Here is a 26,530-nt window from a genome sequence, read left to right as displayed (position 1 = left end):
CTGCCCTACTGGCGGGCCCAGAGAGCAAATCAAGTGTACTGTAGGCCTACCGCTTGCCAATCGGGTGGCTCAGTTTATCGTGTCTGCAGGAATGTAGCAGGCATCATTTAAATACAGCAAAGTGGATACTGTGAGATTTCAAAATGTTTAAAATGACTATGGAGAGACTGTCAAAAAATACAGCAAAGTGGATACTGTGAGATTTCAAAATGTTTAAAATGACTATGGAGAGACTGTCAAAAAATACAGCAAAGTGGATACTGTGAGATTTCAAAATGTTTAAAATGACTATGGAGAGACTGTCAAAAAATACAGCAAAGAGCTGCTGTTTTTATGTTTAAATTCTTACTCAGCATTGTCAACACTTTGTGTTCAACACTTTTATAAGCCATAAAATGTGTGTTTTTCCTATTTCCACTCAGTGCTACAACAAGCACTGCAGCAGTAATGAATGACTAGCAAAGTGTATCTATAGGCTTGCGTTGTTGTTTTCATTATTTATTATTTATTTGGTCAGTGTCAGTGGAGGAAAGGGAGAGCGGAGAGATGTTGAGAGGCGGACCCTCAGTCTGCTGCTCTCTCCCTCTGCTGAGACTGACCATCAGATGCAGACACCATCATACCAGTAAAAGTAATACAGTCAACGGATCTATTACCGGTGTGATCATATAGCCTACCTTAAGTTGGGAAATATAACTTTAAAAAATGTCCCTAACAACAATGCATCGGCAGGGCAATTCAAGCAAAGTCAATATCCGGTGACGATGTATTGGACCTATGACTTACCGCACAAACCTCCTTGCTACAGTACTGTTTTAAATTGGTTAACGTTGCATCAGCTTAAGTTTAAATAATGTAAAAATCTGAGTGGTAGATCTCGGCTTGCATTTTGACTCAGAAAGTGATCTTGACTTAAAGGTTGGTGACCACTGTTCTTTCCCTGATAACACTATCAACATTTCCCTTTACTGTGGCAATTGTGATCGAATCAACGCAAATGTTAGCCACTTTCAATGCACCATACTGAAACAAAACGAACTATGCAAGATATTTTGTTGTAGGTATAAAGCATCGGCATAGGATTCTATTGCATTGACACGCACAACTCAGCCCGTACTCCACACAGACCGGTGTGGCATAAACAATCAAAGCTGCAGTAGGCCTACATGCAAATAGACCATTGCCGTATATGGATCTGTGCCATTTACTTTGAACTGGACTGTGTTTACAGCATGAGCAGTCCTGAGTAGTAATGGGCTTGTTTTGAGATCAAAGCGAGTGTTGTTTGTAGCCACGTGTGCACATGTTGTTCATATCCTTTGCTAGTTAGTGAGTTATTAGCCCCGTTATAGATCATTTTAGTCAGCAATAGGGGAGTGATTGCTTCCTACAAGAGCACGAAACATGTACATTTCTGAAAAGGGAGTCAGGTAAATAGTTGTTTTTTTGTCTTAATGGGGCAGTGTTGTATTTTTAGACAAGATAAGCTAAGTACTGTAGCCAATAGACAGAGGGTAGCATCATTTGGTCTGACTCTATGTAATAATGGTATGGGAATAATAATGCTTTTTATTTTGTGAAGTGGTTTCTTGCATCAAACAACACAACAGTCACCTCCTTGTCTGAAGGACAAATGGATAAACAGGTTAATGTCAAGCCCTGCATGTTTTTTAAAGCAAAAGTCTCATGGAATGTAGGCATAAATTGATCACCCTGAAGAAGGCACAGTGATACCGAAACATTGGTGATTTACCCAATAAATGACGGGGAGTTTATAAATAGAGTGTGCGACTCTTTGTTTTTATAGCATTCAGTGAACACCACACATTGGCTGCTACTGTAGGCTCAATGATGTTAAAGTGTTATGAGATGGCTTTTCTCCATTGTTTTTGATGGTAGGCAACTCTAGTAGCCCTACGTTATGATCAAATAGCCACAGTAGCCTACTTGGCCACTGTTAAAACTGGAAATCAAAGTGTTCACAGTAAATGTGCGCTGGAAGTTGCACAGAATTTTCTGAACGTTCAAGTTTTGTGCTCAGTAGACCTGAAATTTGCTCAACGCTGTAAAACATTTGAGGGTGCAGTGGTCCTAAGGGAAATTTGGAGGTGTGTATAGATACAGAAGACCACAGTGGATAGACAGTTTCTTGTAGTCATTGGGAGAACACACTCCCACATGCACAGACATTTGGAGGGCCCATTTGACCAGGTTGATGGGATACAGGCAGGAGGACATAAAGGTGTATTTCAAGATTACATCACAGAAGAAAGTAAGGTTATATGTACCTATTATATAAAAGTGTTTGTAATTCTGACATTTACATGTGCTTGATATCACAGCAATGTCCAGACCTCTTCAATAACCAGATGACATCCACTATGCATTCTGAAGAATAAAGAAGAGCTGAAAATAGCCATGGACAACGACTGTCTGGCAGGACATTTCATTTGAATTGTTCATTCAGAATTAAAGCAAACTACCGTGTTTTATTTCATTTCATTTTCCCCAATGCAGTTGACATTTTTCTCATTATATATGTTAGATTCTGGTTTTCTTCATAAATAAGCAAGCTGCTATGTGTTGCACAATAATAAATACACACATTGTGTTTCCGATCTCTGCCATTGACATAATTGACCAAATTATTTAATGTTAACTTCAAAAGAGGGTGAACAATATTTACCCTCATTCATGTTTGCAAGAAAGTGTCCACGTTCAATACTTTTGCGTCTGTCATTTTCCCATTCAATATACAAGGTAGGGAGTGACAGCATTTATTATTTTGTGCTGGCATATCTTATGCCCTTTTTAATGTCGCTGTCACAAAAAAAGAAGTGCATTGGAAACCGTTGACACTTAAACTAGCTTGCAAATTGGGTTGAAATCATGCTACATTCAATCTAAATGCTGCTTTTTTAGACCATTTTATAGTATCTTCTTGTCCAGGTCAGTTATGATTGGTGCTTCTGAGTTACAACATTAGAGGGGTGTATTCTTCACAGGCAATTTGTACCTCAAATTATGTACTGTGTCATGGCTCAAAGGTCCTTGAGATTTTGTCAAAATAAATGGCTTTGAACTAGAATGTGACAATGCATTTATGCTATTGGATAAACAGTATGCAAAAATATAATATAATCAAGAAACCTGAAATGACTGGCTCCTTAGAGGAGTCTGACGTTGGCTTATTTGCGTAGAAAACATCTGAAAAACAGAAATGGAGAGCCAGACAGGGTCCCCAGAAAGTGACTCGACTTCTGGCTGACACAGTTACATAGTCACTGATACAGCTTCTGTTCATTGTCTGTGTTTCTGACCAAAAAGGCTGAAGTCTCAGGGTGTCTGTCCCTCCTTGTCTGGTGTCTGTCCCTCCCGAGCTGTGTCACCTCTCGTTGGTGATGATGACGGACGTGCCAATGTAATGAGGAATCTCCCTGTGGATCTCAGGGGAGGAGCTGGAGGCAGGGCTTTGGCTCTTGTATTCGTAAGAACCCATTTCATCGCCACGGTAACCGTAGCTGTCTGTCAAGTGGCCGAGGGCAGCATAGGGCGGGGCCTGGAAGGAGCTGTGTTTGGCCAAGACGTGGTGAAGGTTCAAAGACACGTACGGAGCCTGGGTCGGAAGGCCTACCCCGACTCCCATCCCAACTCCAACCCCCATCCACATCCTCCTTTCCTCCTCCCCCGCCTCAGGATCCAGCATCTTGGGGCTCCCCCGCTCCCCATTGCTGTCTGTGTGCTCCAGGGGGCCGGTGGCACTGTGGCTGTAGGGGGATTCCATCATACACAGCCTCCTGCGCTGCTCCAGGACCACCTGCATGGGGAAGGGTTGGCCCAGGCCATGGAAGGACCGGGACTGCTCGCTGCTCACCTTCCCCAGCACAGAGTTACTCAGCAGGGGACGGGACAACAGCTTCTCCCCTCCTACACAACCACTCCCCTCGGAGGCCTTGTGGAGGTAGTCTCGACTGAACGGCAGCTTGCTGTCCTCTTTAGTAGCCTGTGACTGGGAGTGCAGGCGGTCCTCTGTGGTCTTGTTCTGGCCAAGCGTGTGATGCTCATAGGGCTCTTCCTTGAACCTGCTGTTAGGGCGCGGGGTTGAGCAGCTGGAGAAGCCATCATGAAGGGGCTCGCAGGGGGGGTACCTCCTGCTCGCTGCGGGGCCTGTCGTGGAGAAATTAAACTCGGTGAGATTCAGACTAAAATGCTTCAGTGAAACTGAGCTAAAACGCTATCTTGAGAATGATTAGGGTTTAACAGGCACATCAGAGGAGCAGTGCAGGACACACTGTGTTTCTCCAATGCTACAGTCAGAAATTATTTTTCATGTTTTTCATGAACATTTCTGACCTGAGAACAAAAAGGGAGAAGGCGTAAAAGATAGAGCACTTTAAAGTGACAGTTCACCTTTTCTAAGTTTTAACTTATTTTCAACTTCCCTAAGGTGTTGTTTCCTCCAAGCTGCTTCTAAATTTGTTAGATGGTTATTTAGCAACATCCAGAATTTCTGGGCTAGCATTTTTTTTTAAATATATAGCATTGCTACTGGAAACCTGATCGTATCAGTTAGCAGTGCATTCAAAAGCATGCAGAAAAAGCTCTGCGTTCCTCAGTTCTGATTTAGAAGCCCCGTGCTTTTGAGCCAGAGCCATACCTGAATATGCTGCTGTGGTGGCTGTGGTAATGGAACACGATGCAGCAAATGGTCTCAGGATGTGAGCAGAGTTAGTACCATGGTGGATTTTGGCGTTGGCACAGCTCCACCGCCCCTCGCCCCCTCGACCTTGCAGGGAGCTGAGCAGCTGCTGGGCTGCCAGGCCAGGGGAAGACAGGGAGGGTGAGGCGGAGGAAGAACCCTGGGTGTGTCGCAACCTCCTCTGGGAGTCCGTGTGGGGTAGGTGTCCATAGGGGTAGGGGAAGGAGAGGCCATAGGAGGTGTTGCTACTACACAGGACCTCTCCAGCCTCTGGGCCCCCAGAGGGGCCTGAGATCTGCCCGTGACTGGGGTTCAGGGGGTAGGGGGTGCTCTCCTTCCAACTTCCTCCCAGGGGGGAGCAGTCCGGCTTGTCTGGGTGGTAGGTGCTGTTGGGCTGGAGGTGGAGGCAGTAGACAACAGATTAAGGTGGTGTTGTTATTTTCTAACATAGAAAGGCAATGAAGACAGTGTTGTGTACAGTTCATTTGTCAAGCTAAGACAAAAAATCAAGTCCTACTTGTTATATTTTTGGGATAACTATGAAGAGGATGTTTCATGAATTTTCAAAAGGAAAGTTACTGATTGTGAATACAATGCAAAAGGTCATTGCGTTGAGGAGTTTGCAGTGTCTCCTTTTTTCCCAAGCTGGATAAAGCTATTCATTCTGATATCTTAGTACATATGAAAGTACAGGTACAGTATGTAGGTTACTGTGTGTGTACTACACTGCATATGAACTGTATCAGTAACCCAGTGTGAGGAGCAATAGTCTGTAGTACCTGAGGGTAGGGGGCTGTTTTGAGTTTGCTCTTGATCTTGACTGCTTTGGTTTTGAGTTGTTTGCAGAGGTCCTGAGAGGAGGCCAGGCCACTCTTAAAGGCTAAGCTGGGTTTGGCCGCTCGACTCTGCTCCTGAGACAGCTGCATGTCTTTATACTCTACGTCCCTGTGGAGGGACATATACATACAGCACAGAACAGCTTGGATTAGCATCACACACACACATGTTATATCCTCTACACGTCAGCCCTGCACTACGCTTGGCCAACACATACTTTATCCTCAGGAAAGAAGAGCGCTACATTTCGTACTATGTAACATACACAGACAAACCGGGGGCATCACCTTACAAATTAGCCTGTGTTTCAAACCCAGACTTTTTGCCACAAAATGTCCACGTCTATTAAACAGAAGTGTTTTAGGGAGTGATTCACCTGTCACAGACCCACTCAGGTCAAAGGTCAAAGGGGAAAGTGTTGACTCACGTGAGAACGTAGTTGACGCTGACGATGCAGTGGGGTCTGGATGAGCGGCTGTTGTGGACGATGGTGGCGTAGCTCTGCACCCACACCCAGCCCCCATGCTTGGACAACATACGGTAGTACTTAGTGGTGACCTGCCCTTTCACCAACACTGCAGGAGAGAGTGGGAGAGAGAGAAATATTGGGGTGAGAGATAGATCAAATCACAGACTGGACAGTGCCTGAATAAAAGATTGAAAGACAGAAAGAGAAGTGTACATAGAGATGGAATACAAACAGAATGCTTGGGAGAGAGGGCCAGCAAAAGGCTGAGTTCCTTTGACAGGCGTGACTCATTAATACTGTATCATTTTTATTCTCCTCTTGAAACTGCATGCATATTCTGCGAGAAACTCCATAGCTGCCACTTATAGAAATCCTAACCCTCTCAAAGAGAGTGTGGGTTGTTTTGTAATAAGAGTCTCAATGTGGCCACAGAGGGGGACTGACTCACAGAGGTGGTGAGCGAAGCGTAGATGGAATACGTCACAGCCGTGCACGTGGTGGTACAGCGTCTTCTCAATCAGGTCCTGGGGTTCGTATCCTGTCAACTCAGCCACCCTTGAACCCAAAGGTCACGGGTTAAAAGTAAAACATTCGCAATCATGATGTTCAAATTCTTTGTTGTGTTTGTCTTTTATTTTGTATGATCTTTTTTTGTCTCATTGTACATTTGTTTGTTTCATCCCTCCCTCCTTTCCTTCCATACCTGGAGTCCAGGAAGATGAGCTTGAGGTCCAGGCTGGCCCTGAACATGAACATGTTACTATGGAGCTTAATCTCTGTGATACCACTGGGAGGCAGGGAGTGGCCCACCGCTACCAGGCCCACGATCTGATAACACGTGTCATACAATGCCATGTCCATCACGTACTGACGGATCTTCAAATAGCCACTGCAATGGATCACCTGGGAAGCAGAGAGATGAGAGGGGCTTTACACAGTGATATAGAGATAGATACAGATACATGCATGTACATAGATATAGCTAGACAGAGTCTTTACACCTTGCCTTAACATGTGTCCTGAATGTGGTTTTGTGTGCAAATTTAGGTTGATCTGAGAGATAGATAAATTGAGATACAACATTGTTGGTAATGCAGAATTCTTATCTCACTCACTCTGCAAAAGCAAGAGCAGGTTCAACCTTCAGGCTACAAGCAACTAAATGCCTCCCCCCATCCACCCCTCCCCTCCCTGAAACAGCTACGTGTCTAGAAGCTAAAGGGACTATTTATCTTCATCACTTCCTGTTTACCTATGCCCATGTCGGCCTCGCCCCGGCCATTCAATAGCACTTGCCCAGTTCACACGGATGATTTATTCTACTACTTAACATAATGGCTTGTTTATTGCCAATGTAAATTTACAGCAGGTCTCCATTGCAATCTGCTAGGTGATTTATATTATATGGGGAGAGGGAAGAAGGAGGGAGTCAAGAATACAGCTGTTGCATCTAAAGATGAGGATGGTGGAGGAACGACTGTGGAGTGTTTTAGGAGTGAGGTGGTTGTCGTCGGAGATTTGAGTGGAAATGCTGCAGCTGCTGAGACTCAGACAAATAATATGCAGTTTCAAATAACCCGTTAACACTGTGATAACACTATAATAACATTATAGACTCAATAGAACAAAACAAACCAATCTATAAATAGAATAAATATTTGTTTTGATATAATAATCTCTTCAAAATGCATTTCACTTGTATGCAAGTGTAGGTGTTTAATTTGAATGAGCTACTTTCTATCTTATATTGTTATTCAGGAAAGGTTTACTACTTCCAGAGACACAGATTCTCATGGCATACAGTAACAAAGAAATGTCATTTCAAATATTGCATTACATTATAGTACGCAAGGTGCAACTTTCACTGGGGACAGGGGGAGAAAAAATAAGAAACCTGCACACTGCTCTTGATAGTATCACTCCTCTTGATAATATTACTGCTCTTGATAGTAGTACTGCTTTTTATTTAGTAAGTTTTACGTGTCGGCCTCAAGGCCTTCGTCAGAGCTTTTGACGGGGGGATATGTCCCCCACACATTTTGAAATTGCATTTTTGTCCACCCCAGTTTTATCATTGGAATGTGATACAAAACCAGGCAACGGTGTGCTTTAGGACCATGTGGATGCCTCCGAGCGGTCGGGTAGGCTGTTTGGAGTGTAGATCCGACTGGATAAAAATAAATAATAATAATAATTATGTCTCTCCCACTTCTAAAACCAAAGTTGTGGCCCTTGTAGTAAGGCAGGTAGTCTAGCGGTTAAGAGCGTTAGGCCAGTAACTAAAAGGTTTCTGGTTTTAATCACAGAGCCGACAAGGTAAAACAGCTATCGATGTGCCCTTGAGCAGGGCACTTAACCCTAATTGCTCCTGTAAGTTGCTCTGGATAAGGGTGTCTGCTAAATGACCAAAATGTAAAAATTTACCTTATATCCTCCACAGGTCAGTCCTGCATTACGCTTGGCCAACACACACTTCATCCTCAGGAAAAAAGAGCGCTCCATTTCGTACTCTGTTACACACACACAGACAGCGAGGAGAATGACCATTAGCACATAGACACGCTAAAAACACTTCACAGTCACACACTCACCCTGGTTAAATAAAGCAGCAGATGTGGTTAACACACATGTGCATTTTCACATTTGAATGTCAATAAAGGTTGTCAAATAATTTTAAAAATGTGATAGAGTTTATTACTGTGATTAATCACGATTAATCGCAAATTCCTAATTTGCTCACATTGAGCTGTAATTTAAGTTGGATGGATGGCTCAGAAATAAGAAATATATTTTTTAACACACTTGAATTATTATTCTCAGGTAGGCTAAGTTATCTTTTTACAGGATGACATTACAAATGGTTTTATTTCACCACCTCCATGTGGAGTTTTCTTACATGTGAAACTGAAAATGTGATTTTCACATGATTGATTTTAACATGTGAAACCGCAAATTTCACATCTGCAACTGCAATTCACGTGAGGTGAAAACATGTTTTCTTCTCACATGTGAAAAAGTGGTGTTAACATGTGAACTCTAAATGTAATAACCTCAACATGTGAAAAAACATATTTGACTTGTGAAAATGCTATTTTCACTGTACATTTGACATGTATTTTTTGTAAGGGTTTGTATGTGTGTGTGTCTGTGTATGCATGTGTGTGTATGTGTAGGGGTGTTATGAAACTCCCCCAGAAAACAGTACTCCACTGCATGTTGAGTGCTGTTATTACATAAGGCTTAAGATGCTGCTCCTACAGGATGTTAATGAAAACCTGCCCATCCTTGAGGCTGCCTGGGTGTTGCCTGCCTTGTATTATGTATCATGGTGCTATACGTTAAAGTATTATGTGTTCTTATAGCACCTGCATAGATGAAGTATTTGAGCTATTTGTATGATGATGTCACACTGACTGACTTCCTTCTTACAGAAGAGGTAGACCTCGATGAAGTAGCATTCCTGTTGCTTACAAACATACAGAGAGTTGAGCATGCAGGAAAATTGTGATCAACTGACTGTCAGTTGGGAGAGAAAGAGAAATAAGTGAAAGAGTGAGAAAAGGCAAGGGAGAGGAAGCGTGAGAGAGAACAAATTTGACAGAGAAAAAAGGGAGGGAGAGAAAGAACATAAAGACAGAGATTGAATAAATCAAGTATGTTAGGCACCTTGCAGGAAGTGATGGTGGAGGGGCTGATGGGCGCTGAGTACAGCCGTCATCTCATCATGATCTGACGGGTGGATATACTCAAAAATACTGTTCCCCGTCAGCTCCACCTGACAGAAACAAATCAATCAGTCACTTCACATCAAGTTTCATCAGGCTGAGACTAGAGAAAATGGCAAGTGACAATATAGATTAGAGACCAACATATAATTTCTTCAATGACATGTAATCTCTAGCCTTATGTGAAGAAGACAGTCTTTCTGAATAGTGTTTTGAGGTCTTTTGATCTTTTAGCAGGATGATACTCTGTCATTACAAGGGATTACATCATCACAGAGAAATGCCTATTGTAGGGGGACACTGCCTGACTGTGCGTGTGTGTGTGTGTGTGTGCGTGCGTGAGCGTATGTGAGTGAGTGTGTGTGTGCCTGTGTGAGCGTGAACGTGTGCGTGTGCGTGTGTGTGTGTGTGTGTGTGTGCCTGCGTGAGCGTGTGCGTGAGCGTGTGTGTGTGTGTGTGTGGGCCTGCGTGAGCGTGTGCGGGAGCGTGAGCGTGTGCGTGTGTGTGTGTGTGTGTGTGTGTGTTAGAAGTGAGGAGGGGGGCAAATCTCTTGCCGCCCCTGAAATCGATCTCTGCATCCCTTTCAGCTCTGCCTCAAAGGGGGATGATGTCAGGAAACACAAGGGTTAATTTATGAAAGAGGCAATCATTTGCATGAGAACACAGAACACTGTCCAGACTCCACTTTGATCTATTTTACCTCCCAAATTTTGGGGTGGAGTCACTCAGTGAGCGGGTCACTGCTCACCACTTCAACAACAAATTGGTTTCTTCACAGTGTGGAGTTAGGCTGGACTAATCCATGCTTTGTAGTGAGAGAGCATTTGGACTGAGCATGCTTTTTGGTGTCGTAGAAACGGTGACAAGCAATAGCATGCGAGAGCAACAAGTGAAATATGTTCAAGCACCAATGTAAGTTAATATATGTGGGTTACTGATAATAAACAGACCTTTAGATTTCACACTGGAGGATGGGTTAACCTCAAAGTAAAAGCAGAGACCTTCTCAACACTCAAATAATGAGTGACTTTCACTGAATTCGCTGTTGTCTCTTTCGCAATTCATTTTAAAACAACACGGACCTTAGCCCACTATACCTCCACCTGACACACACACACACACACACACACACACACACACACACACACACACAAGATATCAATAAAAGCGGATGGTCCATTTGAATAAGCTTCACAGTGTACACAGGTGTGCACAAGCAGCATTTGCATCAGGGCTGCGTGCAAGAGTGGAACATTTAGAGTGGGTGGTGGTGTTGTTTTTATAGGATTGAGTTATTGCTGTTGCTCAGCCCCCCTGTTCTCTCAAATTCTTCCTGAGCACAGCCTTCAGTGTGTCTGTCTATGCTTGCTCAGGTGAGGTATATTTAAGACATCAGCATTTCTGTTTGCTATCCACAGCTCAGTACACAATCACTTCACATGAGTGCAGTGTTAGAATGACAGCGGTTACCTACTGTAGGTTCTGGCCACTTTCAGAATCAGAACGCCCCTATTAGTAGCTAAGCAAAAATCAGTGTGGACACACCCATTAAAAAAAACTGCTACATAGAATAGTACCTTTGGTCTGTCTCACCATGTCTAGGGCACCCCCAAAAAGAATTTCTATCGCTCACTTTGTATGTTTTGGAAAGTGAACCATATAGAACGACCATATGTTCGAAGTAGAGACCCAGAGTATACGCATCAGAGACAGGACTTCAACTATAAACCTTTGTTTTGAGGGAGGCTGCCGCAGATTCCATTTCACTTCATATTTTCAGTCACCACGTGTTAGATAGACAGCATCTCTCTCTGGGGGAACAGCAACTCTGAAGAAGTTGGCTTGTCAAGCAGCAAAGCCCACTCCTGAGTGATGATCACACTTCATTCTGATCATTGATGGCACCACAGAGCAGAGCCATAGGCTGTCCTACTGAAATATATAAGCCAAACCAGCAATGACACACTACTCCTCAGTCAAACTGCATGGGCCTCAGTTAAGGCAGGGTAAACAGCAAAAATATTTGACACACACACACACACATACATGTATACAGACACACACGAACACACAATGTACCACACATTAACACACGCAAAACATAAAATCATATTGGATGTCCAGCAATGTCGATGAGGACGTTGCTACATTTAGAAAGGCTGCAGGGACCATTCTAAAATAACGTCTTCAACATGGCTAGCTTAAGTTCCAACTGCAAATACCCCCCAGAGAGGCAGAAGTCAGAAGCAATAGCTAGCTAAGCTAACCTTAAATATTAGCATGAGCTGAGCAACTGTTTTTTGGGTTTCATATACCAATGCTACACTCACAGCATGAATAGCTGGACGTTTTCGCTCATCCCATATTGTTAAATGAACAGCGCCCACACACAAAGGAAGTCAACAGCACCTAGAATAGACGCACCGATCATATTCTGTGGCCAGTCCATGCCCTCTGACTTATCTATGTTAGGTGAACTTAGGCAACCTTTGTTTGGCATTCTGCAGCCTGTTTTACTGACTTTCAAATCAATGTTTAAACAGGCATATCAGGAGGCAGATGTCCCTTAGGTGACCTTGGTTGTGTTGAGGGAGGCAGACACAGCTTGTGGCATACGCAATGGTTGCCCAGGTCCAAGATGGAGGCAAAGCTATGTTTTACCTGGGATAGGCCAAGGTGGACTGACGCTGTCTCAGAGATGTACATGATTTTGCCATCCGAAGCGACAACGAATACAAAGCCGTCCAGAGTCTGGGGAATGAAACATGTGTTAGACCCGAAAATAGACGGTTCCATTTTGCATTAAAAAAAATGCATAGAAGGTCACTTAGAATTGTAGATTTTATACATTGCATTGTGATAGTTATAAATCAGCCTGATTAATAGTCTGATTAATAATGTATTGTATGTCTACTCTTTTGCAATGTCTTTAAAAAAACACACTCATCCTAATTTCTATCACATCTGGCTCTAATCATGACATGAAATCTATTACAAATTCTTGGCAAAGCCTACACATGAATTCCATAGGAAAAACATTTAAACAGTGCATTTTATCAAAATAATCAACTACATTTCCTCTTAAGAACTTGACAATTTTCCTAAATGCATATAATAGTGTTATACACATCTAAGCACCACTCTGCTCCAGGGTTCTATATTTACAATGTATATTTATGCACTATACATTTACCTTGAATTTGTATAGTATTTACTGTTATAGATTTGTTTTCTATTTCAGTTTACTTATGTGTGTTGTATATTGTCTAGTGCAATTATTGTCTTGCATATAATCTTATTGATAACATTGTGTTGTATTTACAGTATGTTGCATATATACTGAGTATACCAAACATTAGGAACACCTCCCTAATATTGAGTTGCCCCCCCTTTGCCCTCAGAACAGCCTCAATTATTTGTGGCATGGACTCCACAAGGTGTCGAAAGCGACTCCAATGCTTCCCACAGTTGTGTCAAGTTGGCTGGATGTCCTTTGGGTGGTGGACCATTCTTGATACACACGGGAAACTGTTGACTGTGAAAAACCCAGCAGCATTGCAGTTCTTGACACAAACCATACCCTACTACCATACCCTGTTCAAAGGCACATAAATATTTTGTCTTGCCCATTCACCCTATGAATGGTGCATACACAATCCATGTCTCAATTGTCTCAAGGCTTAAAAATCCTTCTTTAACATGTCTCCTCCTCTTCATCTACACTGATTGAAGTGGATTTAACAAGTGACATCAATTAGGGATCATAGCTTTCCCCTGGATTCATCTGGTCAGTCTATGTCATAGAAAGAGCAGGTGTTGTTAATGTTTTGTACACTCGGTGTATATTATGCTGCATTTATTGTGTTACATACATGTAATTGTGTTGTGTATATTGTATTCTATATACAGTGCCTTGCGAAAGTATTCGGCCCCCTTGAACTTTGCGACCTTTTGCCACATTTCAGGCTTCAAACAAAGATATAAAACTGTATTTTTTTGTGAAGAATCAACAACAAGTGGGACACAATCATGAAGTGGAACGACATTTATTGGATATTTCAAACTTTTTTAACAAATCAAAAACTGAAAAATTGGGCGTGTAAAATTATTCAGCCCCCTTAAGTTAATTTTTGTAGCGCCACCTTTTGCTGCGATTACAGCTGTAAGTCGCTTGGGGTATGTCTCTATCAGTTTTGCACATCGAGAGACTGAAATTTTTTCCCATTCCTCCTTGCAAAACAGCTCAAGCTCAGTGAGGTTGGATGGAGAGCATTTGTGAACAGCAGTTTTCAGTTCTTTCCACAGATTCTCGATTGGATTCAGGTCTGGACTTTGACTTGGCCATTCTAACACCTGGATATGTTAATTATTGAACCATTCCATTGTAGATTTTGCTTTATGTTTTGGATCATTGTCTTGTTGGAAGACAAATCTCCGTCCCAGTCTCAGGTCTTTTGCAGACTCCATCAGGTTTTCTTCCAGGATGGTCCTGTATTTGGCTCCATCCATCTTCCCATCAATTTTAACCATCTTCCCTGTCCCTGCTGAAGAAAAGCAGGCCCAAACCATGATGCTGCCACCACCATGTTTGACAGTGGGGATGGTGTGTTCAGCTGTGTTGCTTTTACGCCAAACATAACGTTTTGCATTGTTGCCAAAAAGTTCAATTTTGGTTTCATCTGACCAGAGCACCTTCTTCCACATGTTTGGTGTGTCTCCCAGGTGGCTTGTGGCAAACTTTAAACAACACTGTTTATGGATATCTTTAAGAAATGGCTTTCTTCTTGCCACTCTTCCATAAAGGCCAGATTTGTGCAATATACGACTGATTGTTGTCCTATGGACAGAGTCTCCCACCTCAGCTGTAGATCACAACAGTATCTCGGACCTGCCTGGTGTGTTCTTTGTTCTTCATGATGCTCTCTGCGCTTTTAACTGACCTCTGAGACTATCACAGTGCAGGTGCATTTATACGAAGACTTGATTACACACAGGTGGATTGTATTTATCATCATTAGTCATTTAGGTCAACATTGGATCATTCAGAGATCCTCACTGAACTTCTGGAGAGAGTTTGCTGCACTGAAAGTAAAGGGGCTGAATAATTTAGCACGCCCAATTTTTCAGTTTTTGATTTGTTAAAAAAGTTTGAAATATCCAATAAATGTCTTTCCACTTCATGATTGTGTCCCACTTGTTGTTGATTCTTCACAAAAAAATACAGTTTTATATATTTATGTTTGAAGCCTGAAATGTGGCAAAAGGTCGCAAAGTTCAAGGGGGCCGAATACTTTCGCAAGGCACTGTATATGTTGAATATATCCCACCTGCAGTAGATGGGAGCCCAGTTCCTTAGCCATGTTGTCCAGGGGGCTGATTCTGGTCGGCTGGCCCCAGGCCTCCCCCAGCCCTGTGGAGGAAACACACAACAGGCTTAGAATACATTACCTAGAGCTGCTTCCAGGAGAAGAGGACACTATGAAGGGGACACAAGATATAGCCTTACATAGTTTTTCTTCCTGGTCTGATCGGATACTGCAATGTCAAGGGTAAGGGTTTATGTCTATGACTCACATAGCTCTGCCTATAGGCTGTGTCTGACTTGGACTATAACTTTGATCACAGCCTGCAAAAGGCCATTCAGGCATCTTTGGCACTGCCACATATAATGCAGAGACACACATACTAAGCTATTGACCCAATGCCTTCTACGCCATAAGAAAAGATGGACACCAGCCAGCGTTAAAGGGTACATCAACCATGACAGATATCCCTTGAGATGCTGCTCATAATAGTTTGAGAAGTATTGAGCCTTGTAATGTATACAGTGTCTTCAGAAAATATTCATACCCCCTTGACTTACTCCACATTTTGTTGTGTTACCAGTAACTAAGAACAAGATACATTTTCCCTACAGTCACTCTCACTCGCTGTGATTTAATTTGGCTATTATATGCTTTGATCAGATACTGGGACATGCAAATAGCATCTGTGTGTTTATACTCAACATGTCTGTTTGCAGATGAGGCCAGCAAATTGTGACTTGACAAAATCACCCCTGAAATGTTTTTACAGATCCATGTTTTAGAATAAAGTGTTAGTAACATTTCAGAACTGTCATCTGAAATTATACAACTTTAATTTGAATTTAACTATGATTTGTGATAAAGTTGAATATTAGCATGCCAGGTTAGTCCATCATATACATTTGTAGCAGGTTGGAATTTGTCAAATGCTGTGAAATTAATAGCCAATTACACTTGTTTCCTAGTCTGGGTTTTCTCAGAAAAACCTATGATCACCCTACATTTTCTCAATGTAAACGTATACTTTGATTTGATTTGAGTGCTTTGACTGAGAAAACTGAGAAAATACGAAAAAAAATATTGCAATAGCCAAGTAGTCTAACTGACAACAAAATATTTTTCAATAATGTTTTGGTCAAACATTCAGAGTTAACAGCTCACGTTTTTTACTGTTATATTTTCATACTTTCACCATCAATACCCATTTCCTATAATTCCCTATGTCTTGATTAGGCGCCAGCTAAAGAATTAGGTGATGTGCAGGACAGGCCTTTTCCTGGATCTATAGTCCCAAATAACGATAAGTGGAAGCGACAGAGACGTTTCACCGGCGCGGAAATGTCAGAAATGTGTTTTCCTATTATGTATGAAATTTTTTTAAAGAACTACCTCAAACTAAAATACATTATTTTGCAATTTGCACATTTTGTGCATGGAATACACGAGATAAACATGCATAATTGGAATGAGGTGATAGGCCTATTATATTTAACGAACATTTGCGCATCATAAATATTGAAATCTGCCTAAGTATCTGATTTCCCAGAATAGTTATTTGCTAAATAAGATTACACATCCATTTGACAAATGTGAGGGAGAGTGGCCATTGAAATAGACTCGTTGGACGGCGGTCACATCTCTCTCAGTCCAAGGATGTCGGGAATTAAATTGAGACTCAGACAATATTCAATAGGCTACATCTGATGTCAAAAGAGAACATAAAAACAAAAAATGTATGGCAGACTGTATTTTAGCCTAGGTCTACTTAGGCAAGGATACTGTCTACAACTAATTAAAAAGTTATATTTCGTTTGAAAGAATGTAATTAAGGAGAAAAAACCCTATCTAATGATATATGCTATAACCAAAGTGCTAAACTAATATTTCGCTTTTAAGTTCATACAATTTAAAACACAGGCCTATGGTCTGTACTTTTGAAATAGCCAGCAGATAGCCAGCAGATATTTGCCTACTTCATCTATATAATTTATTAGTCCCAATTTATAATTCATATTCTGTTTTGTTGTGTAGCCTATAGTGTTTTGTAATATTGTTATACAGTGTATTTCTTTATTTGATTCCACAAGATATCACACTTTTTATTAGTGAAATGGTCATAAACTGAACTATTCAAATCCAGAACTAACGGGAGGCCCTTAGTCCGTGTCTTTAAGGTTTCTGTGACTTTATGAGTGATGACAGACCAATTCTATGAGAGGAAGAGGGCTGTTTTCCTGGGGTTTAGCCTGTCGAAGTGTTAGTTGTTTTATTGACCATAATTGGATGATTTATCATAAATCATAATCTAGAGCCTCGTGTTTAGGAGTGAAAACATAAATCATGCAAACAAACATGAAAAATAAGTATCTTTTGAATTGCATGACCAGGTGGGAAAGGGGAAAGTTGGTGAAAATTCTAATCCCACTTTTACGCACACATGGTCACCGTCACTACGCACCTGTATGTTGATATTTATTATTTGTATAGCACGTATTCTACTGGAGAATAATTTTCGAAATAAAACTCAAATTTTCAATGGGAACATTAACTTTGGGAAGTGACATTGGAAATCTACATGACTTCGAAAATGTGATTATATTTTGGACATATGATTGTCCTGCTGCGCTCAAAATGAACATTTATTTAGTTATATTTCCTGACCTGTTTTATGGGTATTTGTTAAAACCATAATACAAATACCAATATTATGTTTCGAGAACTGACATGTTCCTCTTCTCTTGAAGACATAATTATGATTAATCATTCCACTGTTAGTGGTAGCATAACTCACCATCTGGAAACACGGCTCTCATCTTCAGGTAACTGGTTGTCAGCCGAATGATTGAAGCCTTATCCAGTTGTGATGTGATGGCCGAAGGTAAAGGCAGTAATTTCGCCAGTTCATAAAATTCTCCATTTTCTTTTTCTCGTCTCGTCTTCGCTGCATTCTTGGACTTTTCCTTCATCTCTGACTGATGTAAAGTAATGCCTGTTGCATAACAGAACACCTTCCTCTTCGCCCTCAACACGTAGATTTAGCCTTTTTATCTTTGAATCAGAAAATGCACTTAACAATTAGATAGAAGCATAACGATATTGCAGCATATTCATTCTCATTTCTTGGCCGATCTACATGTGAAAAATAGTTCCTCTCCTTGTAGATTCCAGATACGTGCATGTTCACTGAAAATGGTTACATGTAATTCGTTAAATTCATTCTAAAAACCATTAGGCCTACATGAGGAAACAATAGTTGTACAAAAAATGTGGACAAACGTTGTTTTGCGACGCGTGTGCGTAACACAATTAATGTGGTAAACAACGCTAAAGTTACCAGTGCCCTGTGATCATCTGAACGGCTTTTTCTTAGATTACTTTTCATTCAAAAGAGTCAGTGAGTACACGTCTTTGGTAGGCTCCCTTCAGTCTCCAAGTGGTGGCATGAGAAACATGATGCTCTATTGAGCGATTAAACAACGGAATACGTCGACTCTGACAAACATCCCACGGATGAACGCCCCGTTTCGACAGGAATGACTCCCTTGAAGTATCAGAAAATGTCCGATGTTTAGTCACACCATCAACAGAAGATTCGGTTAGATTCGCTGTACCTTATTGTTGTGAATGTGTAGGGCTCTATACATATTATTAATGTGCGTGAATCAAAAGTTTATTTCAATCGTTGACTAACGAAAGCATGTGGATTAAGCCCATGTAGGTATACTGTTAACGTTTGAAAATAATTGGACGCGAAATTCTTCGTGCGTTATGGAAACGTAGGCCTATCCAACTTTTCCATTTGCCAAGTAATTAAAACCTAGATGCACACATGCCCCAGACACATTTCAAGACGTCCATGATGTAGAGACGTTTTTACAAAATATCAATTTGAAGTTACCTGCGTCTGGACTGTTATTTTTCACACTTAATTCCTGCGTGTGCTCGCTTCCATAACCACCAGAAATGTGTCTTCGATGACGCACTGGCACTGCAGTTAGGATGATTAGTGAATAAGGCCTATGTGTCCTTCCCATCAAATGCCCACCTTTTTTCATCGACTCAGGAAGACATCAACTGAGTTCTCAATTTCTTAATTTCAACGCCAGGATAAGGATGCATAGGAACTATGTTACCAATGGAGAGCATGATAAGTTGCCTCAGACAGTGGTAGGAACAATAACGCAATATTTTCCTCTTCGAGAAGTCTCGTTGTTCAGGTTCAATAATCCCAAAAGGCAGACCGATATTCCAAGCAGCATACGTTAATTCCTTTCGCAGAACCAAAGGCGGACGAGGGCGGTACTTGGGAGAGGGGGCACGGTTCCAAACAGTTACGTCACGGAGTCTCCGCTGCCTCTGTCAAAGCAACAGTGCAAGAAATTGTCTAAAAACAATACCAAATGCAGCACAGGGCTGACATGACAATAGACTTCATGCGTGTCTCTTCCAAATTCATCTGGTCACATTTTGTAGGCTATTGTCCAATTCAATGTGATGTAGCCTATGAAGTCAGTCCTGCAAGCCTTGTAGGAAAGTTTTTAGAACGATTAAACATTTTAGGCTTTATAACCTCTTCGGCCTACAGAAATTGAATTACTTACTGTTCATATCCTACAAAATGTATATTTTCAATAACAATCTCAAAAGATTAGCATAAAGATTTCGTAGGTCTGGGCCATAGAGCACTGGCTGAACGATTCAATGTGGTAATTTGAATATGCGTTTATAGAATCCCCTCATTATGTTTGCTTTCCATAATTTGTATTCCCATAATTTTGCATATTCAGTAGGCTATTCAAAACACACTTTGTCATATGATATACTCGTTATACCTCCTATATTGCATGGCGAGACAGCATGCAAAGTCAAGCCAGGCCAGAAGCAAGAAACACACATTATCTATAGAGTAGGGTTCCCCGGCCAGAGGCCCGCGGATGGTTTTATTTGGCCCCCCAAGTTTTCTGAGCAAAAAAAAATTTTGTTATTTTATTTTTGTAATTATTTTCGTTCCAAACATAAAATACTGTAAAATCACCAGGAAATGAGCTCAAAGGGATTTTGCTATAGGAAATCTGTTCCCAAGTATTTCCACGCATAAATAGGTCTATATGATCGCATCCCAATGTAATCAAAGTTTGAAATTATTATATTTTTATCAAATACTATAGCCTATCTGTTTGGGAATCTTTGCAGTGTACAAATAATGTATAACTATGTTCCACCCCCAGTGGTGTAAAGTACTTAAATAAAAATAATTTTAAGTACTACTTAAGTCGTTTTTTTAGGGTATCTGTACTTTACTTTACTATATCTTTTGGCCAACTTTTACTTCAATACATTCCTAGAGAAAATGATGTACTTTTTGCTCCATATATTTTCCCTGACATCCAAAAGTACTTGTTACATGTTGAATGCTTAGCAGGACAGGAAAATGGTCAAATTCCCACTATCAAAATAACATCCCTGGTCCTCCCTACTGCCTCTGATCTGGCGGACTCACTAAACACAAATGCTTCGTTTGTAAATTATGTCTAAGTGTTATCCATAAATGGCTATCCAAAAATGTAAAACCCAAGAAAATTGTGCTGTCTGGTTTGCTTAACATAAGGAATTTGAAATGATATAGTTTTACTTTTGATACTTAAGTAGACCTATTTTAGCAATTACATTTACTTATGATACTTAAGTATATTTAAAACCAAATAGCCTACTTTTAGACTTTTACTTAAGTAGTATTTTACTGGGTGACTTTCACTTTTACTTGAGTCATTTTCTATTAAGGTGTCTTTCATTTTACTCAAGTATGACAGTTGGGTACTTTTTCCACCATTGCTGGCCCCCGACCATCCGCTCAAGAAAAAAATCGGCCCACGGATGAATGTAGTTGGGGACCCCTGCTATGGAGGCTATATATATAGGTCCATCATTCATTTTCTATTTTGTTGTTAGCTTGTCATTTCTGTTTTTCAGGCCTACTGTTTATATTCCTATTGTGTAGGCCTACTTATAACAGTGTAGCCTAATTAAAAATGCAATTAACTTTGTAATGTACTAAAACATTATTCAGATAAATATCATACTAGCATTTCCACACTCGCTTTTTTGTGTATTTGGATAAATATTCCTTTAAAATAAACTGGAAAATACTAATACAACTAATTTGCCACGAGATCTTTTCTCATTAATATATATATGACTGATTCATAGGCTTATAGTATTGCGAAGTAAGAAAGTGCTTATATGCTCAATATTTAATTAATACGTTAATTAGATATCTTTACAAATGGCATTGGCCTAATATTTGTAGTTTTTATATATTTTAATTATAAGTTCATATTTACTGTTGCCAAAATAATTCACATAGGCCTACCACTATTCGTGCAATTAATTGTCCAATAACAATCTATTGTTGCCTGAATTTATCTCAAAATAAGTTTATTTAGCCTAAAACTTTTTATTGAATCTGTCAGAGAAATCTAAATGTGAGTGTTTTGAATGGTTGTCCCATTTAAACAGAAATTCCAACTTTAACGGCCATCCTACTGGGAAAAAAACTAGAATCAACGATGTTTCCACTTCATGTCAACCCCCAAAATCAATGTGATTACTTTGAATCAACATGGAAAAAAAACTGTTTGGATTTGACAAAAGTAATAGACATAAGTGCATTTCTTCTTTTTTTATAACCTTTAACCTAATCCAATGACATGGAGAATTTATTTGTTGACTTCACGTTGAATTAACGTTAGTTGACAACTCAACCAAATGTACATCCAAACTAGACATTGAACTGATTTCTGTGACCAGTGGGATGTTGCCAGTATAATTTGTGAATGTCTGAATGTAAACAAACCAAGATAATGTTTAGGGATCATCACATAATTCTAAAGCATGCAAGTTCTATTGATGTCTGTATGGCAAATAGAACATTAATTTGGCTAACTTGCATCTATGCTCATAAAATCACCCCAAAAGTTTGACAAAAAGTTCCTTGGCAGAAGTTACTGCAACCAGGTAAGGTTATGAAAATTAAGGAAGAAGTGAAAGCAACTGTGGTAAGCTAATATAAAATACCTAAAAATTCATTTATTTAAAATATCTGTGCATCCATTCAGCAAACAAATACTCTTTCATACTGAATTTGGATTTAAGAGCAATTCATCTGAGCAATGTTGTTATTTGCCCAATTATGTCTACTCTAGCAATTAAGTCAATTTTACACAACTACTGTTTACCTGTGTATTTCAATGTAATTAACAATTAGAGACCTCTCCGTGACTTGACACAAAATGGACCCAGGCAGCATACACTCATGGTCTGTTTCAAGAGCAGAAACAAATCTTTGATAGCAATGTGCCAGCTTCAATAAAAATGCTGAATATGGTTTTCATACCTGGCACACTACTGTAGCGCTCACAGGAAATAGCTGAGTGGGAACTGGACGCAGTTCTGTTGCAGGGACTGTGTGTGTGTGTCCGTGCGTGCATGCGTGCGTGTGTGCATGTGTTTAGTTTAGTTTATAAGGATCCCCCTTAGCTTCTGCTCATGCAGCAGCTACTCTTCCTGGGGTCTACGTGTGGACGTTCATGTGTGTGTGTGGATGGATATCCCTTTGACGTCTTGGTTACAGATAGACCATGGGTACCCAATCGATCTCTGTTCTCTCAAACTGACAGCAGTAGGGTTCGAACAGGACATCACCTGTCCCATGTGCAATGAACTAACCTTCAGGGAAACTCAAAACACAAAATTAAATAGAAAATAATACGTTGCTGTAATATTTGTTATAGGCTAGTCCTAGTCATCCTTGACTATTTTCCCATGTAAACAACCAAACACAAGGCTAACCACCCTTACAGGTCCAATGCACATAGAAGAGTCCTCAACACCTCTCATCTTATCACTAACCTAACATTTAGCTCGGTTAACACATTATTATCACACAAATGGCACTATATCATATGAGACGGATAATTGCTCCTTGAAAAAAAAACATGGGAGTCATTCATCCATTCAGTCCTTCACAGTGTGAATGGCAGCCTTTTAAAAAGGGCCTAATCAGCTCATTTATTTATGTTGTAGTGTTGGCTGTGATACTCAGGCTATCACTTTCTGCCTGGCTGTCACCGCTGATGGATTAACAGAGCGCTGGGACGATATGGAAAATCCTGCTGGAGGAGGAACTTGAAGGAGACACTAAAGGCCAATGCTTGTGGTTTCCCCCATCTGCCCGCCCACTTGTCTCACCCTCCCCATCTTAGACATCCTTCTATGTTCCTGGACTGGCCTATATGGATCTCTTGGATTCTAGAATAGCAGTGAATGAATGGAAGACATAGTAGTGCTTTATTACCTGGAGGGTACAGGTTGGATAGTTTGAGGGTTGCCATGCAGAGGATGGTAAGTGACTGATGAAATGGCCCACTGATGAGAGTTGTGTCAGAGATAAAATATGAACTCACCCTACATGTTGTTCTAGGAAGCTAAATTTGTATAAAAGCCTAAGTAGGTGTGTTCTCTTGTGCGTGTGCTTGCGAGTGTGTAAGAGAGAGAGAGAGAGTGACAGAGGAAGGTTGAAGAGTGCTGGAGGGTGAAAAGGAGCAGAGGCGGTGAGTAGGTTAACCCCTTATTAACCTCTGTTTGGGGAATTTACACACTAATTTAACTTTCACACTTCCAGGTGTTCTACTCCCGCCCAGGTCATTGTGTTCCCAGCAGCCTCTGGGCTTAGCCTCACCTCACACAGAGAGAGCAACCTGATATCAAACGACATTCACCAATATAGCCAATATGCACCACGGTAATGCTTATTGTTCTAGATGAAGGAGAGAGAAATTCCATGTTACATAGATGTGGGTTGTGCTCACTCCTATTCCATACTACATTATTTTAATTACAGGCAATAATGGCAAGAGGAAGAATATATTTGGGACAACAGCAATACTATTACGTTCTAATGATGTGACTTCCTGTAGTAGCAGAATATTACAAAGATGTAGATTGCAATATTTGGAGCAGTTCAATAAACTGAAACATGTGGAGAAATGCCCATGGAAATGTATAGGCCTATGTAATTTGCCATTATTTAATACCATATCACTTTTATAAAAGGGTGAATTGTTTTGGATTCTACCACTCACGAGAGGATTTCTCTCGAGGGTGTGTGTCCATACTGTCAATGTTTATCTCATTGACATTCAGATGAATCGAAGTGGAACATATTTGCTTGTTATTTAATTTAGGCTGGTGTGGAATAACATGAAAAATAGATTATGAAAATATGTAGTGCATGAAAATAAACAGTAGAGGTAGGATGAGTGATGAGGATCCAAACTGCGGCTAAATGCTAAATGGTATTGGTATGTATTTTGCTTTCCTACATTCAGTCCTCTCTCAGATTGCTTTTAGTCTGCATACACTCACCAATGCAGAAAGGTTGGTATTCAGCTATAAGTGAAGTAAAATCTAATTCTGGCGAGAGAGGAACATGCTCTCTCAAGGTTTGTTTCATACACCATTGAGTTCTGGGCATAGTCTCTCCTGCAGGAAGCTGTTGCTGCCGTTGGTTGTAGGAACAAAGGTACTTTTGGAGTTTAACTACAAACGACAAACATTTTAACAGTTCTGCATGAGCATTTAGTTTCACTGAAGAGGGTGTTGGAGGACAAAATTGAATAGGAAAATTTGTTGTTCCCAGCATTCAAATTAGATAGCTGTACAAGTTTGACTCTGAGTGCAGAAATTGTTGTATTAAAACTTTATAGTGTGGATATACACAGTGGTGTAAAGGACTTAAGTAAAAATACTCTAAAGTACTACATAATGTTTTTTTTTGTGTATCTTTACTATTTACATTTTTGATTACTTTTCCTTCACTACTGTACATTCCTAATGAAAATAATGTCGTTTTTACTCTATGTATTTTCCCTGACACCCAAAAGCAGGACAGGAAAATGGTCCAATTCACTCACTTATCCCTACTGCCTCTGATCTGGCGGACTCACTAAACACACGTTTGTACATGATGTCTGAGTGTTGGAGTGTGCCCCTGGCTATCCGTAAATTAAAAGACAATGGTACCGTCTGATTTGCTTAAAAGAAGGAATTTGAAATTATTTACTTTTGATACTTGAATATATTTGAGCAATTACATTTACTTTTGATACTTAAGTATATTTACAACCAAATACCTTTTTACTTTTAGTATTTTACGAGGCAACTTTCACTTTTACTTGAGTCATTCTCTATTAAGGTATCTTAACACACCTACTCATTCAAGGGTTTTTCTTTATTTGGACTATTTTCTAAATGATGATAGTGAAGACATCAAAACTATTAAATAACACATATGGAGTCATGTCGTAACCACAAAAGTGTTAACAAACCAAAATATATTTTATATTTGAGATTCTTCAAAGTACCCACCCTTTGCCTTGATGACAGCTTTGTACACTCTTGGTATTCTCTCAACCAGCTTCATGAGGAATGCTTTTCCAACAGTCTTGAAGGAGTTCCCACATATGCTGAGCACTTGTTGGGTGCTTTTCCTTCACTCTGCGGTCCAACTCATCCCAAAACATCTCAATTGGGTTGAGGTCGGGTGATTGTGAAGGCCAGGTCATCTGATGTGTCCAAACTTTTGACTGGTACTGTATATAAATAAATAAATAAATAAATACATTGAATAAATAAATAAAAAAAAAAAAAATATATATATATATATATATATATATATATATATATATATATATATATATATATATATATATATATACATATAAAACTAGGTTTGATGCCAAAATTAACATCTCCCCCCAACACTTGATTTTCTGTTATTCTTTCGTGCAATAACAGAGCATGTGCACCCGATTGATCCATAGGGGCAATGGGAGCCAAGAACAGTTATAATTTCACTCTACAGTGCACTGTTGTGGTTTCTGAAGGGACTTGTTTTAGAATGATGGAGAAATAGACTAGATACGCCAAGACATTCTGGGTATGGCCTACTTTAGTTCGTGGTGCAGCAGAGAATAGCTTTGTCAATTGGTTATAAGCAAATTCCATGTTCATTTTAGAAATTCAAGTCAAACTAACTAACTTTGCTATGGAATTCTGTGTGACTTAATGGGCATATGGCCAGAAGGTTAGTGGGGTTCATAATAATGTTGATGGTGATGATGATGGTTCATTGGTTGTAGCACAGAAAGCTGGAGAGGGGGAGAGATCAGAGAAGGAGAGTAGTACAATGTTTGATAGATGTTGAGCGTTGTCAGGCCAGACACACACACACACACATACATAAGCGCCTCTAGTGTTTTGGGGGCCCACCTCATGGCCGGAAAGAAAAATTGGCAGCTTTAAAGTTAATGTCCTGCAATTGTACACATTTTGCGAAGGGGCAGAGATGACATTTTGCAGTTTTAAAACAAATTACATGTGATTCAACTCATTTTGTCATGGGATGGAGAGAAGATGTTGCTATTTTAAAGCTAAA

General features: G+C 40.3%; 1 protein-coding gene across 1 annotated transcript; it reads right to left on the bottom strand.

Moving 5' to 3' along the window:
• Window positions 1-1,641: 1,641 nt before the first annotated feature.
• Window positions 1,642-19,307, bottom strand: LOC110533554 (single-minded homolog 2). Its single transcript, XM_021617884.2, has 12 exons — window positions 18,935-19,307; window positions 17,828-18,084; window positions 15,058-15,140; window positions 12,392-12,481; window positions 9,672-9,780; window positions 8,430-8,515; window positions 6,709-6,908; window positions 6,454-6,560; window positions 5,964-6,111; window positions 5,479-5,644; window positions 4,658-5,093; window positions 1,642-4,167 (listed from the first exon to the last, which is right to left on the bottom strand). The coding sequence occupies exons 2-12, from the start codon at window positions 18,000-18,002 to the stop codon at window positions 3,386-3,388; spliced, it is 2,382 nt and encodes a 793-aa protein (XP_021473559.2). The 5' UTR covers window positions 18,003-18,084; window positions 18,935-19,307; the 3' UTR covers window positions 1,642-3,385.
• Window positions 19,308-26,530: the final 7,223 nt, after the last annotated feature.

Source organism: Oncorhynchus mykiss, chromosome 10, assembly GCF_013265735.2.
Source record: "Oncorhynchus mykiss isolate Arlee chromosome 10, USDA_OmykA_1.1, whole genome shotgun sequence".
NCBI lineage: Eukaryota > Metazoa > Chordata > Actinopteri > Salmoniformes > Salmonidae > Oncorhynchus > Oncorhynchus mykiss.
The sequence above is the reverse complement of the archived record's forward strand: the minus strand, read 5'-3'. Positions and strand labels throughout refer to the sequence as shown.